The 18,919-nt window shown below is 40.8% G+C and overlaps 2 protein-coding genes across 5 annotated transcripts in view; both read right to left on the bottom strand.

Annotated features, from left to right (window-relative positions):
* Positions 1-2,214: 2,214 nt before the first annotated feature.
* Positions 2,215-13,548, bottom strand: mybphb (myosin binding protein Hb). Its single transcript, XM_076096908.1, has 13 exons — positions 13,287-13,548; positions 11,674-11,733; positions 11,436-11,495; positions 11,106-11,240; positions 10,199-10,366; positions 7,360-7,448; positions 7,061-7,256; positions 5,797-5,936; positions 5,505-5,664; positions 5,093-5,229; positions 3,326-3,512; positions 3,160-3,216; positions 2,215-2,382 (listed from the first exon to the last, which is right to left on the bottom strand). The coding sequence occupies exons 1-12, from the start codon at positions 13,546-13,548 to the stop codon at positions 3,182-3,184; spliced, it is 1,629 nt and encodes a 542-aa protein (XP_075953023.1). The 3' UTR covers positions 2,215-2,382; positions 3,160-3,181.
* A 589-nt stretch (positions 13,549-14,137) lies between these two features.
* nav1b (neuron navigator 1b) overlaps positions 14,138-18,919 on the bottom strand; it is a 68,811-nt gene continuing 64,029 nt past the window's right edge. For all 4 annotated transcript variants that reach the window (XM_076096893.1, XM_076096892.1, XM_076096895.1 and 1 more), the window contains 4 exons: positions 18,304-18,500; positions 18,030-18,148; positions 17,692-17,889; positions 14,138-17,579 (listed from right to left, as the gene is read on the bottom strand). In XM_076096893.1, the coding sequence (XP_075953008.1) occupies positions 17,496-17,579; positions 17,692-17,889; positions 18,030-18,148; positions 18,304-18,500 (598 nt within the window). In that variant the 3' untranslated portion in view covers positions 14,138-17,495. The remainder of the gene's footprint in view (positions 17,580-17,691; positions 17,890-18,029; positions 18,149-18,303; positions 18,501-18,919) is intronic.

Below are 18,919 nucleotides of genomic sequence, written 5' to 3'. Positions count from 1 at the left end.
ACTGACAAAACGGTGGTATTTTGCGACCTAGCAGTGAGAACGGGATGGTTTGTCTGTTCTGAGCTACTGTACAAACATGGCGGTGCAACATGGCGGACTCTATATGTAGATATAAACCGCTCATTCTATGCTAATGAAAATACAAGGATTCTTAGTTTTGGGTGATTATAAACTAATGAAAACACATTTATGAATATTAAATTCCATTTCTGCCGATAAATCCCGTAAATCCTACATAATGCTCCTTCAAATGAGATCAAGACAGATTTGACATAATTGTCAAAATTAAACTCTCCCCACAACAAAAACCAATTATTCCAAATATACAGAGGAGACAAACATAAACTCTCATCTAACCACCATTAAACTCACCAACATTAAAGGTTAAAGCCTCTTTCCCCTAATTGATTAAACAAAGTACAGTGATTATCACATGATTCCTCACTTTGCAAGTCAAAGCAACTGTAAGAAATTGAATTGAATTATAGGATTCCAAAATTGTTATCTACATATATATTTCTTTAATATGTATTTTATATGTTCACTTGCCTACATTTTACATCAGCGATTTCTGATGGCTTTCATTGGAGGTTTGAAACTTTCTCGGTGCAGGACCTAAATTAGACAAAGTCTCTCGCTCCATGACCCTATTGCAGCATGTCAGCATCCAGGGACCCAGCAGAAGTAGGCCTGAGACCCAGTATGGCTCCCAGCTCACAGGTTAAAGCTGCACGACGCAAAATCGTTTTAAGTTGACGGCACAGCGTAGCAGAGATATCTAGTCAAAGGGTTGTAAATCAGAAGGGCGGTTAACAGTGTTGATATTTCTCTTAATTGTTTGGATGTGGAGGTAGAACATTGTGAATGTACTTAAATTAATCATTTTCAAAAGGCCTGCAGATGTCATTGCTCAGTTGTAACACAGGAGGACGCCATACTCAAAGATTCAGTTGTTTTATTAACTATGGAGCTGGCCATTCATTATGCAGTACACTTCCTTACTATCTCTACACAGTAATACTAACAGTGTGGGGAACACGTGCACAAAATCTCCCTCCGATATCTGACCGTGGAAACGCTGGTGATTTTGATTCTTTAAACGTAGATAATGAAGAACTTCCTCCTTCATATAGTAACATAAAAACACATTTAACTGGTGGAGCAGCTCGGTCCCAAAATAACCGGAGCGTGAGGGAGCACTGAGGCTAATTTTGTCTGCCTCTGTGTGAACCCATGTGTCTCTGCAACCTGGATATCTCTGACGTCTGGCACTATATCACTATGCCAGTAACGCCGAGTCCAAATAGCAACAAGATCAGCATTAAGGACTGGTATTATTATTATGGAAGTCCTGGCATACTGTGATGCATGCACTCTTGGGAACATTTGAGCCAAATGAATAATAAGGTGTATATATGTATCTAAACTTCATTTGACAAATGAATAGAGCTGCTGTCTCCAGATTCTCACTGGTTTGCGGCCAAAAGGACTTTAACCGTTCAGCAGACTGTAATTTAATCAATTTGGAGATGTACTGTACTTTTCTGCTTTAGCCCAAAAGGCAATTGTTTTATTTTATTTGTTATATTTTAAATTCTTAGTGAAATTTTTTTTTTAATTTGGCACTAATAATAATTAATTCCCTTTATTTGTTCACATATTTGCATGTTTTTTCCCCAAAATTGGCACCAAATTACAGTTCTTTCCAGGAAAGGATTTTTAAGGAATATATCAGAAATTACAGACCCATTAAAAAAAAAGTTACTTAATCCATACACTTTCAGCTACTCAGCAGCTAATTTAAATATGAAAAAAACTGAATAAACCAAAACTATGAAATAAAAAATCCATATAAACTACATTGAAGATTGTATTTTTTTACTCTAATTTATTAATTTCTGATTAAAACTGTGCAGATATTGAGATATTTAAAATAAAGTATGTCAAGTTAAGAACAAAATGAAGTTATCATTTTTAACCTTTTTCACACAAAAGTCCCCTTTACAAAGCTTCTGCTGGAGATTTCAATATGAAGAACACACTATTGAAAAAAACCAAAACCAGAAATAAAATTATTTATTGATATAAACACGTAGATGTTGCATGTAGTTCTCCTCTGAAGAACAGGAAATTGCTGTAGAAGTCTTGGTGTACAACTCATTAGACTGACAATAATTGAGTTACCGTAGACAGTATCATTGGGGAAAGGGCTGATTGTGGACATGGATATGGACTTAATAAACTACTGAACGATAAAGGCAAAAAGCAACAATTGTTCATCATAGTACAGGGTAACACTCGGCAAGAGGTCACAGGCAACAACCCTTTGGCAGTGTGGTCACCAGCCATATATACATGTTCTTCCAGGAATCCAGCACCTTCCTGTAAAAGAAAAAGGAAATATTTCAAACTCTAAAATCTTTATTCCTCCTGTTATTCCCGACAGTTTTTAGAAACGCTAAATGCGTCACGCACCCCCTGCTGCAAAGGCCTCATTCCGTCTGCTCCTAATTTGGGATTGCAACAGACGAACAAATCACAACAGGTGTTAAAAAGTGTTCAGTGCTGCAGTCGTAAAAACGTCAGCGATCCATAATCATTTAAAGGTACAGCAGAAGGCCTACCATAAAATGAATCTGTACATTTTTCAGTATACGTGTTAAAAATAAACTTCATCCAGCAATTACTTATCCAGTATTGTATAAAACTATGTATGACATTACACAGATTAAACACAACATGTTTAAACCGTGTTAGAGTTGAGGGAGTAACCAGCAAATAAAATGCCGTATCCCTGTGTCCTAAAGGAGGCTGCTGCTGCTGCTGCTGCTGAGTCGAGGAAATGTGATTAAGTTCTAACCGAGTACCCGCGGAGCAGATCTAATTTATGGGTGGTACCTCTTGGACTCTTTTAGGGGCCGAGGCCACCTTTTCCAAGTTTAGTGCCCTCCATGTAAGGAAAGCAAGTCACAGAGAAGGCAGACGTCACCTCGGGACTCTTTTAAACCTATCATATACGTCCAGTTTCATTATTGAGCTTTTACTGCATTCAATACCCAGAATTATCCATGCTGTGCAACTGAACTACAATAAGCAACATATTTATATAATTAGACTATATTATCATGTAACAGGCACTTTGATTTGATCATGTCTGACCTGTGAGAATGTGAATGTTGACTTATTTCTTTTCTGCACCTGCAGGCGCCGCTGGCTCTGTTCAACACAAAGACAAGTTATTAGTGGGTTAAAACTCAAATACTGCTTAAAATACATAGTTTAAAATGCATAAATTATATATTTCTTTTTTAAGATCTTGACTTACGCTTGACCTCCAACTTGCAGCTGACAGTTGCTTCTCCGTGATCGTTCTTGGCTTTGCAGGAGTACACACCTCCGTCAAAGTTACCAGGCTTACGGATCTCCAGGGAGCAGATACCCTGGACGCAGATCTGCCTGTACTTGGGGTCGTCTCCGATAATCATCTGGTTCTTCATCCATATAACCTTGGGCTGTAGAAAAAAAAAAAAAAAAACTGTTTAGAGGAAAACAGTGTTTTATCTCACAAATAAACTATTTTTGTTTGTGCCACATGGCAAGAAAACAACTCTTGATTGAAGTGGACACACAGCACACGCCCAGTTTGGGAGTTTTAATGGCACCGACAGGGTGAGGACCTCCTGGGGCCTCACAGGGAATGTTACACATGTGACCCCGCTTTGCTGAACTGTCACCATGTGGCCTCTCCTCCTCCCGTGCTTCAGATGTAAAGAATACCAATTCTAGCCTTCTGATCGAGACCATCTACTAGTCGCTAGCATTGTGTTTGGCGACCTGGAGACAGAAGGCCAACACGGGCAGGCAAAGATCATATACATACTCAGCTCAGAGCTCTCAGTACTCTCAGTACGTCCACTCACCACCTCAAAATGATTATTTAGCTGCTGACAAGTAGTTTTGAGCAATGGCTCCACCGGTGTGACGGCATAATCTAGCAAACAATGTATGCACGCTTGCATACTCATGTCCCAAAATAAACATTTTAGACTGCATATCCTCTAGGGACTCATTTGTTTCCATTCATTTCACTGTAACATGTATGAAAATCAACTTTCAGTGAGTTCTTTGAGATAATTTAAGCAAGCATTAGACTAATTTCATTTATATTTGTCAAAATGATTGCATTATTGTTGTGTCAGCAGAGAGCAGGGTTGTTCTGCCTTGGTGAAGTGTTCGATGACACTCAGTGAGACCCAAAATTCGAGACATGGTAGCTGAAATACACTGAATTTATGAGCTTCCGAAATTGAATTTGGAAGACAGACTGTGTTCTCAGACCAGAGCCCCCATTTATAATGCACCAGCAGCGCAAGAACTAGCAACGATTGAAGCTCCTTGAACGTCGTTGTGAGTGACTTTTTTTTAGCTCCTATTTCCGTAGGAGTAGGTACTCTCCCACAGGAGCCAATGCAGCACGGACGACCGCCATTTTTAAAAAGCCGTTAGCTGTGTGAAGAATAGACAACACAAAACACAGCTTGTTTAGAGAAAAAGAAAACAGAAGAAAACACAGACAAATGGACCGAGGGTGATTTCCAGAATTTACCTTGTCCATGAGCACAAACCCACTGAGCCAAAGAATGAGTGAAGGCTAGTGCCCAGCGAGCTAACCCAGTAGCACAGAGACAAACCCTGCAGAACAAAGCACACCCACTGAGCAAAAGAACAATAGCCGATTCAATTAATATCGTAACACGTACTTTCATAGGTTGATCGTGGCATATAACAGAGTTGTTTAAATATTATTCTATCGATAAAAAAAAAGCTAAAAGAGAGCTTGTGAAACGCAGCAAACTGGCCGACCTCCCATCTGGAAATGTGTGCGAGCGGCGAGCTTGTGTTCCTTTTGGCAGTGCGAATGCAGGCAGAAAAAAAAGACTTTGACGGTATATGGTTTTCTCCCAGTGGGCAACTACTCTCAGGGAGTTCCCAGAAATGTTTGGTCCGAAAGGTCCCCACATCAGGTGTGGTTTAGTGGGAAAAACGGGACAAGACACAGAACTGGTCAGATTTACAAGACATGTTACTGTACTTTTGGGGATCCCCTGACGGAGCACAGCAGCTTGGTGCTGTAGCCGACAGTGGTGGCTCTGTCATTCAGATTGGTAGTGAACTTGGGCGCCTCGCTGAAGTCGCGTTCCTGGTACTCAGGAGGCTTGTAGTCGATACCTGGAGGGTGGAAGAGAAACAGACTTGACCATGAAGCTCCAAGCTTAGGTTATTTAGTTGCACACACTGTTCCCGAAGTTTGAGAATGAACCTCCACACCCAGATTTGAATGTGAAAGTGAAAGCCTACTAGCGGATAACCGATGTTTTTACAGCGTCAAGAGACCGTCAGTGAGGGAAGGATCAATGAGACAAAAGCTTCAGCGGGAAACAGTAACAAAAGAATTCCTGTGTCTGTTTTCTCGCTGGTCGAGGATCAATAAAAGAACAAGTTACCCGTCTTCAAGATGCTGGCCTCCCCCTTTGCAATGGTAGCGTCCTCGCTAGTTCCACACTTATTTTCAGAAAACCCTCTGAACTTGTAGGTGTTGCCCATGATAAGGTCAGAGATGGTGGCATTCAGTCTGTGGTAATGCTCCAACACAGTGAACCAGTCCTGTAGACACACAACAGGACAAGGTTTTGAGGATTCAGGATTTACTGTGAGTACTGTACCAGGGGGATCCTTCCATCATGCGTTATTCATTATGACGTTGCAGACAGACGCGCTCCGATAATGAAAACTCACTCCAGTCTTTTTGTCGGCCTTCTGGATTGTGTAACCTGTGATTTCTGTGTTGCCGTTGTCTTTGGGTGGAGTCCATTCCAGAGCAGCATTGAAGCCCCAGCTATCCACAACCTTCACACTGGTGGGAGGCCCCGGCAGCTCTGTGAACAACAGAACAACACGTGTTACACCGACAGTTTTTAAATGACATCTAACGTAAATGACCATATATTTACGTTAGATGTCATTTAAAAACATCTGCTACAGCCAAGGACAAGGGCAGACTGCAGCGTTTTGTTCGCTCTGCCGAGATGATGATTGGCTGCAAGCTGCCGTCCCTTCAGGACCTGTACGCCTCCGGGACCCAGAGGCGGGCTGCAATCCATCAGGATCCAAAACCGGACACCACAAGAACAGTTTCTTTCCAACGGCATCTAAAGGCCCAATGGCACGCACTTCTATCCGTCACATTAATGCACTATTATCTCTCTACATTGCGTGTTTTTTTTGTTCTTGAATCCCATGAACCTTTCCACATCCCCTAGAACAGCTAAATGGGCCTCAGACCGCCATCTAGTATGCCGCGGAAAAACTGCCAAATGGTTAGATTAAATCAAAAATAAAAAACTTTTTGGTAAATTACAAAGCTAGTTATTTTATATCTAAACGTGCTCAAGGATACACATAAAATAAATAGAATAAAATTGAAATAGTGATAATAAAAATGCATTATTTCCATGACCATTTTCTTTGAATATCACAACCACGACTCATCAGGTAGAGACGAACGTGTTTTCACTTTTAGCTAGCCAACGTTTCCTCGGAGACAAGTGACACATAATTTGAATTTGAATCCGTGATGTTGGGGACAACCCGGTGCCAGGGAAAGCTACAAAGCATTTGGTGAGGAAATATGACCCTCTGTACATTACATTTGGATTCATGATGGCAGGCTGTGAAGAGCGAGAGCAAGCTGAACATGTATTTTGGTCACTACAGCTGTGGCATAATACATATTTACAGACCAGGTTATTTTTCTCCTTTTTTTTGTCACGTTATGTTTTTTTCCTCATTTATTTGTATTATTTTAGAAGTGGACCTAACATATTTTTTAAACTTACAATTTTTTAACTAGTTTTTTTTATTTTTTCTACCTACGTGGCAATAAACAGAATTCTGATTCTGATAAAACCATCTGTCCCCATCATTCTGAACTGTATCTTGCACATGCCGCTTCCCACCTCCTAATGTAACCTAATGTAAACTAATGTAACCGTTTGCTCACCAACAATTTGCAGGATGAGCGAAGCCTTGTCCTCGAAGTCATCCACCTTCACACACATCTCATACACTCCAGAGTCTTGTCTCTCGGCCGTGCGGATGAACACAATGCTGTCTCTGTCGGAGCTGCGGATGTTCACCCTCTTTGTGTCCAGCGGCTGTCCGTCCTTTAACCAGGTGACCACAGGTTTGGGTTTGCCCTGGTAAAAAAAGAAAAAGAAAATCAGACAGTGAATTGTGAGGGAGCTGCGTGTTGTTATTCATTACGCATTTACAAGAGCGCTACAGTCATCTTCTGCTTACTGTGAAGGGGATGGTCAGGTTGATCTTGGCTCCAGTGTGAGCGACGTATCTCTGCCTGAGGAAACGTGGCAGGCGGACCTTGGGGCGATCTGGAGAGAAAAACAACCAATGATTATTAAAGTGTCGGAGGAGGATCAGCGACAAGACGTCACAGCCTTAGAGGGATTGCTAGGATCCTGTTGAGAGATTTTTGGAGTGAAACAAAATGATTTAATTTGCTTTTGTGACCCACAAATCTTGAAGAAGTCCATAAAGCTGCTGGGCTGATCTAAGCCCATCTGAGCCAGGGAATCTTCACTGGTGCCACAAGTGTGTGTCTGTGCTTCAACTGGTTGTAAAAGTAACGCTTATTCTAAGTCCTTTATCCCTTCGCTTTATATCCGTCTACTCAGTGGGCACACCTTTCATTCTTTAAATGGCAGGATGTGTTTAAGCAGCTACACAGATCGTGGCACAAGTAGTGTTTTGTATAGATTATAATAAAAAGTAAATAAAATGAGAAGCTGCACATAATATTGGAGGACAGGAATCTACGGAAGGCATGATAGTAAGTATGTGTGTATGTTCATGTGAATTCACATGCATGTTTGTATCTGTGTGCTGTGTTTTTGGACTTCAATTGTATTTTGCCTATTGGAAAAATCACATATATTTCATATATTTTTTAATGCCATAATAATTATTGCTTTATTGTGTTAAGTCAATATTTACTCAAACTCATAATAAAACATTTAGCTGTGTTTTAAACCATCATTTTTTTATTTTTCCCCCTCCTAGTTTATTGTAGTTTGTGCACGCTGACTCACACAGTTGCCTTATTGGGACCAATTAAGTTGCAATAACACAGGAAATTGGAGAAGTAAGAGATGTATCTGCATGTAGGGAATTTAAATCATAATTTAATATAAAGAAGTATGAGAAGCGCCAAGTGCCCTGGTGGCTCATCAAAAGCTTCCTTCTAACACACAGATAGTTAGCAACTGTGACGTTTAAAATGATACTTAAGCCCCATAAGTATCTCGCTGAGGCTCATTTGTAAAAGTGATTAGGTAAGACGCACCAACTGCTGAGTCCAGCGCAGCAACATTTGTCAGGACTCTAAATAAAGAAAGCGTACTGTGGACTATCACCTCCCCTTGTCACGCATGATCGGGATCTTCAGTTACTCCCACTCTTGTCAGAATGCATTCAAATCAAAGAGAGATTATGCAAGAAGGCAACCGATTTGTAAAAATAAAAAATAAAAACCTGGAACATAAATCATCTGGTGTGAGAAAACAAGGAAAAGTGAGGTAGATGTGCATCTATTTACTCGAACAAACATACCGCGTGTTAGAGTGTCTTATCACTTCGTTCAGAGAGGACGAGGCTTAATCAACATTCTCCCTGTAAAGTCTGTGGCATGTTTCAAAATAAACAGTGAATCTCTGGAAGTGTCATGAGATTTGGGTGTCACCTGAGAAGTTAGCTCCATATCCACCACCCCTACTGGAATTTACCATCCGCACCCCTCTCCTCCTGACCCACAGCCCCCACCTGCTTGCAGTCAGATCACTTGTCACCATCGATCTTGCAGGAAGCAGCCTGACAGCATAAATCCTGCCGGGGGATCACAATGCAAACCCCTGCTCAGAAAAACCTGCATTAACAGCGGGGACATCCCAGCGATGCTTTCCAAATCTTTGCGTTCATTTCGTCGGAAACCATTCATGAGTTGTTTCTATATGCGGCGGAGCGCCTGCTATGGCGAACGCGACGGTGAACAAGGACCACTTTAAATACTGCCAGTCCGGCTGGGGTCAGGTTGCCGTCCCTCCCTGTTCGGCTCTCCATTCCGCATAACGATGATTCGTGAGTGAGCCGAAGCAACGCAGCTCCTCCTTTTAAAGCCCTCAGGGTCCAATCATCATTTTACCACAGATCACTCCACATATACTGTCTATGATTAACACTGTAAGGTGTAGGGCATCCGTAAAACCCATCTACTTAACAAGTGTGTAGTTGTAACCCTGTGGTGAGGTGGATCAGTGTGAGAGGGCCACAGTTTTATGCCGTTAACTCTGCAGGTATGTGCCAACGGGACACGGACAGCTGGGAAAAAAAACATTGCTGAGCTGTTTCAGTTTAACTTCTGCACTTTGCAACTCCTCTTTCCCGTAATAAATGGCTCTTAAGCCACACCCTTGGTTAAATAGTTTGTCCCATATGCATTTAACTTTACAGACGGATTAAATTTATTTGTCTTGAAAAAAAGACCTGTATGCAACTTGATTTTCATTTTCAGTCACATGGAAGTTAAGATCCAGACACATATCGTATCCGAGTTTGAGACCAAATTCGTCCTTTTAAACCAAATTTAAAAGGATGAATAGATTTTGTCAGATTTTGTCACTTTTGTGTGATTATTGTATCTCAATACACTGTTTTTACTATTTACAGATGCATGGTGTGTGTAGTATTTAGTAACTCACATTTTTGCTTAATTCTGTATCTAGAAGGTGATATATTTGTACACATATTTCTATGTTTTCCCACTTTTAATGTCTCCCCTTGTTTTTGTCTGCGTACCATCACTGACCCATTCGTGTAGCCTTTTCCCCGTTTCCCTAGTAGATGCTCACACTCACACTGTGAAAAGCATTCTAGTGTTTTCTTTTAAAGTATTATCTACATGATGCATCTGTTCTGCTTCATTTAGCTGCTGTGACGCTTCAGTTTCCACACGTTTGTGATAAAGTGGTAAACCATCCGAGTAAGTAGTTATTGTGCTGAAAATGCACACTCAGCTATTTACTCAATATCGAGTGATGTTCTGAGACAGATCTTGCACGCTTCTTACCAGCGACCTCCTTCACCTGGACGGCCTCGGGGAGGGTGACAGGCAGGCTGCGGCCACCGACGTTCACAGCCACCACGCGGATCCTCAGACGGTCGCCGGTGGTCTGGTTCTTGATAACGTAGCGGGAGGACTTCTGCAGATCCTCGTTCACTGCTTTCCAGTCCTCGGCTGAATGGGATTATACAAAAAAAATGAAATGAAGACAGGCTGGTGACGATTTACACAGCTATTGTTCATCTTGATATCATACAGAAGGATAAAGACTGTGACGATGAAGTTTGCTGACTGGGAAAACTCAGACGAACAGTCTAATTCATGCAGAATTAATAAATTACAAACAGCTTGTTGTGCCGCTTTGTGAAAGAAATAGTGATTATATTTCACACACATTATTATTATTACATTAGGAATTGGTGTTCTGTGGGTAAACAGCTTGCCCTGTCTGCTAAATCAAGCCTACATTGAAGTACTGCTGATATTAGCTTAGGGCAGTAAGTCTAAAAGCAGGACCTCCTGCAAGACCACAGCAGCTCCTAAAATGCCTCTTTCCTTGTAGGGAGAAGTTAGATAGCTCGTGATGTAGCGGAGTGACACTTGGGGGACAGCTGCAACCGATACGGCTGACCCGCATTACTGTAAAACAGCTATTTTACATGTTCCTGGGGGTATTTAAAAAGCACTTATAGTATAACAGTATATACTTAAAGGTATAGATCTAATGATAGTTATTAGAGATGTAATGATGCTTGCTGTAAAAAAAAACTAAAACCAGCTGTTGAAATAAAAGCTTTCGACATCATTTAAAAGGGCGGCTGACATTGTTGCCACAGTGTATTAATAATCTGACCCCTTTCGTGCACCTGCTGGTTTTCAGTGCACCTGGTTTAAAAAGCACAGCAGGACTTACTTCCATCATTGCAGACTTCAATGGTGTATCCGTCCAGACCGGATGGTCCGACGACCTCTGGCTGGCTCCAAATGATAGTCACCGAAGTGTCATTCTTATCCTCGATAAACAGATCCAATGGGACACTTGTGGGCTCTGCAGAATCAATAATTAGATTGTTTCAATCAGAAAACAGTTGAGGGTCATAAGAGATGAGCGCAGTTCTTTTTTTTACTAACACTGTAATAAAAAAAAGGAAAAGAAGACGAAGTGATGCAAGTAGAGTCATGTCACTCTGAGATGGAGTTTCCTTTCTGGATAGACAAAGGTCTCGTTTGACAAGGTAAAGACCTTGCGGTGGGGGTGTGGGTGGTTTAGGCTCTTCTGGTGCAGGCGCTTCAGCAGCTTCAGCTGATGTTAAACAGGCATTGGCATTATTATTGGCAGCGCGTAATAAGCAGAGCGACGCCACAGCATCGAATTACATCCAGCTATGTACCTCTCAGCACTACAATGCTAACATAAACGGCGTTAAATCATCTCAGATATTAAAGAGAGAGGAGCAGAGCAGGAACATGTTCGGCTTGACCATCAGCAGGTACTTCGGAGTCAGCAGCGGGAGCGCCTTCTTCTGCGGCTGGAGCAGCAGCTATTATTGGACGTTAGATATTATTAATTAGTGCATTAAGCAGGTGGGACATGTTCTAACAGATAATGCGTGTGTGTGTGTGTGTGTGTGTGTGTTGAGAGTGCAGACTGTGATCAAAGTGTCATGGAGAAGTCAGTTAGCGTCGTTAGCTTTAACGTGAGAGGTTAAAGAATCGGATTTAAGAAGGTATCTGTTGTGGCTCATGTGACTTTCTTTACCATCGGCGGGGGCCTCAGCGGCAGCAGCTGGTGTTTCCTCTGTAGCGTGAGCGGCAGCTGGCATTAGAGGTTAGAGGATAGTAGCATTAGATATTAGTGAAGTTAGCTTTTACTGTAGGAGGTGGACGGTTTCAAGGTTTAATAATAGGTATGTAAGAAATGAGTTGGTACTCTGATCGTCTGTTTTACTATCAGCAGGGGCCTCAACAGCTGCTGGCGTTTCCTCTGCAGCGGGTGCAGCAGCTGGTATTAGAGGATATTAGCATTAGATATTAGTGAAGTTATCTTTTACTGTAACAGGTTCAAGATTAGTTGCATATATATGTTAATACTCTGATCGTCTGTTTTACTATCAGCAGGGGCCTCAACGGCTGCTGGAGTTACCTCTGCAGCGGGTGCAGCAGCTGACAGAGGTTAGAAGATATTAGCATTTGTTGTTAGCACAGTTATCGTTTACTGTAGGAGGTTCACGATTCAATACGTATACTTGTTAATACACTGTTAGTCGGTTTTACCATTAGCAGGGGCCTCCGCGGCGGCAGCAACAGGTGCTTCTTCTGTAGCAGGCGCAGCAGCTGATATTAGATGTTAGAAGGTTGACACATAACATTTTGAAAACATGACATATTTTTCAAAATGGTATGAAAGAGGTTAAATCTATTAAAATAAAAATGAAAAGTAAAAAATGCGCAGTAGATGATAACTGAGACTCCTCTCATGGTATCATACCATCGGCTGCTGGCTGATCTGCAACAACTGGAGCAGCAGCTTCATCAGTGGGAGCAGCTGATGTAGATATGTTAAATGTTAGAGATAGTAAATACACTTCTTAATAAAACAAGTGTTGTTATTAATATGCGTTATACATCAGTAGCGTAAAGTGAGCACATCAAACCAGTGCCACCACCTTGACCGTGTATTTCACAACTCATTTTATATATTTATATTTAGGTTTGTTAACGTTTTGCGTCAAGATGGAGCTTTCACTGAGGTATAACGGCGCATATCAGCAATAACTTTACAAGTTATCATGCAGTTTTGCAAAAGAAAGGTAAAGCGCGTTAGAAGCGCAGAGGTATGATTTCCAGTAGCTTGCAGAAAAGAGGTCGTCAGAAGAAGGCGGTTTATGCAGTAACCATGCGTTTTCCGTTTTTGTGTCGATGGCTACAACTCCTGACCAATGGCACCTCCACGCGCGTAAAGGTTGCCATGTGCTTACCATTAAGTGGACCCACAGCTACTGCTTTAATTAAATGGTTAAACAACTGATCCAAGTTTCATCCGCTGACAAATAAAAGGAAGGTGTGCTGAATAATCGGTGACTCGTGGCTTTACCGTTTGCGGGTGGAGGGGTGGGTGGTTTGGGCTCCTCAGCTGGCGGGGCAGCAGGGGCCTCTCCCTCTGCAGGGGCCGCCTCAGCAGGTGCAGCTTCTGCCTCGGCGGGGGCTGGGACGGCTTCGGCCGGGGCGGCCTCGGCAGGAGCGGGCTCAGGAGCGGGCTCTGGAGCGGCCTCTGGAGCGGCCTCTGGAGCCTTCTCCTCCTTCTTGGCTGGCTCTTTGTTAGCCGCCTTCTTCATTGGGGCAGGCTTGGACGGCATGTCGGCGGTTGCAGCTAATTCCCAACTCGGTGAAGCCCTTAAAACTGGATCCAATGCCGTCATTAGAGCGGAGGAGGCAGGCTTATATAGGGCCAAGCAGGTTCAAGCACCGCCCCCTAATGAATTACATGTAATAGATACCGAGCACCATGTCTGACTCAGACCCCCATGTCCGTTTGTCTCACTCATCAACGCTCATCATTAACTGTTCCAAAACGATGGCCTAATTAAATTACATATATATATATATAAACTATGAGTTATTGAATTTAATTGTGCTACTTGGTAGTATTTCTAATCATGATTTATGTGGTATATGTTGTATATTATATATATATATACACACATATATATATATATATATTATACATTTTCTTTATATTTTATATATATATATATTAAATACATTCGAGAACAAATACACAAAATAAAAATGATGTAATATTTATACAGCAATAGCTTATTATTTATATATTTATTTATGACTAGCAAATGGTAAATGCAAAACTATATAAAAAAATGTTCTTAGTAGCAGTGTATTAACAGTTTGTATTAACACTGTCAAACTGACACGCAAGACGTAACAGAATAAATATAACATGTATTTTATTGATTCCAACAACCAGTGACAGGTGGATGAAAGCCTTCAGAAACATGCCTTATCCATGTATTGGACCCAACTCTGAAGAAATATCCCTTTTCTCTCCAGGATGATTTCTTTGTTTCCCCTCAATGATTGTTGCCACATCCAGAATGCGGACCTATTTACAGTCTTTACAATGATGTCCTGTACAAAATAGAGAAATTAAGTTTTACAAAGGATTCTTTAGAAAAAAAGAGAAAAGAAATATCAAATATTTTGAGTATTAAAAAGGAAAACATTATCTGGAATGATTTTCCTAAACAATACATCATTGTTAACGTTTTTTTCTTTTTCTCATCACATAGCAAGTTTACATGCATTTACAACACATAGAAACCCTTAACATTTGCACGTCAGTGACATTAGATACCGCATAACATTTTTTCTTTAAATCTTAGTTTAGTCCACAACAAGCTTTGCTAAAATATGACTATTCAGCAACCTGTATTGGCCTAAAGAGATCCGATTCATCTCTTTATCTGCTTTGATTCTCCATGCATAAACAGTGACGTGTGGATTCTTGCCTCTACTAGTTCAGGCTCATAATTCGATTTTGACACTTTTTTAACTGTTTATCGTCATTTACAAGTTCAGTTATGATACTTTTTTAGGACAAAACACGTGTAAAAGCTTTCAAACTGCTTAATTTCTTTAACTACATCAATAAACCCTGTTCTCAACACAACGCCGAACAAATCCTCCTCTCTTTAAGGCTCAGTACCACCTGCTAAAACAAGCTCCCATTTTTTGTCCATGTGGTGCAATTTGGTCCAAATTAAGAACTCAAAGACAGACCAGATGAAAACACACTGCGTTTGCTCGTGAGGATCAGGCATTTACTGAGTGCCAACACCAGTAGAAGTTGCTGCATAGTCCTGATACACTAGTAAGCAAAACACAAATCACAGCTACTACAGAGCAACAGGCACAACAACCAGTGAATGAGATGAGAAGCTCGAGCTGATGGCTTTAGTTAACCTGCAGAAACAGACCAGGGTTGGTAGTCCAATACCTGAAATATTTACAATAACTGACATTATTCTCAATTGGCATGTGACCAGTGTGAGAGTCATTGGCCATTTTGGCATCTTTTTGCTCTTCGATGTCTTTAAATCTTTCTTTTCTTTTTTAGTAAACAGGTGACCAATCAGAGCTGCGGATTAGCTTGAAGTGTTGCTAGCAGCCTTATGCAATAACAGTGCAATAACGAAGCAATAAGCAGCTCAGATACAATTTAAAATGTTAAACTTTCTTATGGAGCTGTCATAGAAAGTGGTATGACATTCATTTACAGGAGGTTATGTACATGTGAAGTGTAGTCGGAGCACCTAAACAATGACACAGTTTGGGATGGACAGGTGAATTATTTCAACAACACTTGCACAACCACTTTGTATGCCATGTGTGCCATTAGGGCTTCTTTACAAAAATCTACACAAAAAGTGTTTACATATTTTGCTTTTTAATCTTTCTTCGGAAAAAAACAACCCCTCTCCACAATCGCTTTGTCCCTGCCTTGTACCCAAAGTGTTCTCAACTATGAATACCGCACGGTGTTAGCATGGGCGCACACCACAAATGTGTCACATGACTACACGGTCTCTACGTAATGAATTCAACACTTCTTTGACGACACGTCCTAAAAAATATCAGAAATCATCATCCAGATCTATTTCACATTACTTTAGCTTTTGACAGTTCTACTGCATGACACAAAACTCTTCGCTAACCTACCCTGAAACCTACGCGATCTTTATTCAACACTAGAATAGTTCGGGACATTGTTAAAGAGCACCAAAAGTACCTAAATGATGATGATAAGCATGAGAATGAGATTTGTTTTGTTTTATTATTCTGTTCTTGAAGTATAAATGGGCATAGGTAGATTTAAAGTCACTCTACTCAGACTTTAAGTGTTTTGCAGTGGAGCTTTGTGATAAGGCTTCCTTTAAAAGCACCAACTAGATGATTTGTACTGTAGAATGGTTGTTTTTCACAAGTGTTTTCTATACATTCATCGTTGAACTTAAACCACTAACATGACAGTCAATGTGCATGATTAAAGTACAGTATTTGGTTCAGTATATTAGATATTTGCACCAACTAATATAGATAAAATAACTGCGATGTAGCCTGATTGCATGTACATAATATATACAGTAGCTACTCTGAATCTGGGGGGAAAGATCTGAAACAAATGTACACTTTCCTAGATAAATGTTATAGAACAAAAAATCGGAATAGGATTCAAATAGCATTTGCTCAATCTGTTTAATCAGAGGGTGTTTGTTATGTTATATTATCCCTGTGTGATAAGTATCTAATACCTGATATAGACGGCAACATTGGTGACACATAAAGCAGTTCATGAAACTACATTTACTTGGAAAATATGGAACTGTGCAGCAACAAAGTGATGATCTCACATCACTAATAAATAGGTTTTGTTTTATGCAAAAGAGTATGACAGCAAGTTAAAATTAATTGTACTTATAAGCCATAACAATGATAAAGACGTATGTGAAAACATATACTGATAATTGATCATATCGTATTTTATAATTTGATATTGTAGAAAAAAAAAAAAAAAAAAAGATGAATTAAAATAAATAATGTAGAGAGCTGAAGAAATAACTGACTCCCGATCGTCACAGCTGTGGTGATATTGATAAAAGCACCAGTATTCTCTGCTGAAGTTGAGATGACATTTACGTCTTTGTTCTTAAGGCATTTTATTTGTTTCACTTGCTCAGGTTGTAAAGTTCAGGATTGCATATGTATAAGATTTGGCCTTGAAAGACTTATACAGTAGATATGTACCAAAGAACTTTGCAATAAATAGTAGCATCTGTCATGCTGTCATACTCTTTTTCAAAATGAGTCACCATAATTGAGAACAGCTCTCGTTGACAAGCACTCCGTGCACCATGATGCACGGGTGCTGTTGCAGAAATCACCTGAAGTCTAAAGCGCTGAGACAATTCTTAGTGATCTTTTAGCACCGATCTAAGACTACTGTGATCGCTAACGTGGTGGTAAAGTTATCGGAACTAAAGTGAATGTCATCCAGTCAAGTATACAGTAAAGTAACAGAATATAGTCTTTTGAAAATACTGTATTTTGAAAATACTGCACGTATGTTGTAATAACCTAGTTATACTCTTAACCTACTACGGGAATGATGGTTTGAATTACCCTATATCCGTTTCTTAGATATAATTTGTTCCTGACTGAGAACTGCATCATCACAGTGGACAAAAAACATAAGATTTGAAGTGCTAATTGTAAAGTGTAAGCTTTGTGTTCAAAGTTTGGGCAGACAAGGGTCTTCTTTGTCTGGGGATTCAATGTAATTGGCAGCCTCTTGAAGTTTCAAAAGCATTGCCATCTATAACAAAGAAGAGAGAGTCGAGAAATCAGCAATACTAAAAGATCTGTTTCAGTTTCAAGTATTTCACGAAGCGTTGATTCTCAGAAAAGATCACAAAGTGCTGTCTTACCAGTGGATCAGATTCCATGGAGCTGGGTGGAGTCTCCTTGTGAGGCCTCTCCTCGCATGGCTGACCAGGGCTGCTTGAGCCGATGCTGGGGGGAGGCAAGTGGAACAGCTTTGCCTGGTCCTGCTGGGCAAGAGGCCAAGGCAGGGTGCCCCGCACCCACTCCACTGGGTCCTCCCACACCGCCTTCTGTCCGTGGACCTGAACCACAACATACCAGAACGGTAAAGTTAGAGGACAATATTTCCTGTGAAAGGGGAAGCCAAGAAGGCACTTCTTGAGGAAGAACCTCATGCTAGCTGGAGACCATGAGCTGGATGTTGTTGGCTGTAGTTTCTCACCTTGATGCCGTCCTTGGCCCCCTCTTGCAGGTAAGGAATGATAGAGTGGTTCCAAAGATCAATGAACCACGATCGAAACTCCTCCACCGTGACAGGACAGGACAGGAAAAAGCAGGGGCCTGAGGAGACACGGGAAGGGAAAGAAGAACACAGAGGACACACAATTTGACATCATTCACACAAATGAAGTCCTCAATATTCCCTACAAAATAAAAAAAACAGCCTTCTTCAGCCCTGAAGTCATGCCCTGTCCTCATTTGAGTGTGCCTCATACCAATGAGGAAGTCCGACGTGCTGTGCTTCTCCAGGAAGGCGTGCAGGTGATACCACAGTTTGGGCACCCAGTCTAACACCCTGATCAGGTCCTCGTTGGTCAAGTTTTTCTCATCCTCCGACTCCATCAGCTTCCTGTGCAAGTAGCGCACCAGGAAGCCGTTGGCTGGCTCCACATTGTTGGAGAAGGTCACCATCCTAAGATGATGAAAGGCGCATGCAAAAAGTCATATCGAAATACATCAGTGGGCTATTTCTTCATCTACATCTACATAAGATTTGTCATTATCCCTTTTGTCAATATCAACATTTGATCCAATTCAACCACCAAAATCAGGTTTTATTTTGGTTTTATTTTGGTCTTTTTCCATCTCATCAATGTGACAGCATCCCTAAACCTACCTGTCATAATCAGTTTGATATGACAAAATGTTGTTACTTTAAATGGTCCAATCATATATTTGTGTTTTTGTTTTTTAAAGGGTAAAATAGAGGATTGTCTTTTCACTATTTTCAGCAGAAGGCAAAGATGTTGGTTGACTAATCTCAAGTGCAGATAATAGTGCGATGTTTGTATTTGTTGTCAAACTTCAGACTAAAAGCAGCTAAAGATATGT

The sequence above is a fragment of the Anarhichas minor genome, unplaced genomic scaffold (assembly GCF_050575085.1).
Source record: "Anarhichas minor isolate MPS153535 unplaced genomic scaffold, ASM5057508v1 ptg000023l, whole genome shotgun sequence".
NCBI classification, from domain to species: domain Eukaryota; kingdom Metazoa; phylum Chordata; class Actinopteri; order Perciformes; family Anarhichadidae; genus Anarhichas; species Anarhichas minor.
This window is presented reverse-complemented; position numbering and strand designations above follow the sequence as displayed.

Coding starts and splice junctions, on each gene's coding strand:
- mybphb (XM_076096908.1), bottom strand. CDS start 13,548: ATGCCGTCCAAGCCTGCCCCAATGAAGAAGGCGGCTAACAAAGAGCCA. Junction 11,734..13,286: donor CACCCCTCCACCCGCAAACG/GTAAAGCCACGA, acceptor GTCCAATAATAG/CTGCTGCTCCAGCCGCAGAA. Junction 11,241..11,435: donor ACCCACACCCCCACCGCAAG/GTCTTTACCTTG, acceptor TTGATTCTGCAG/AGCCCACAAGTGTCCCATTG.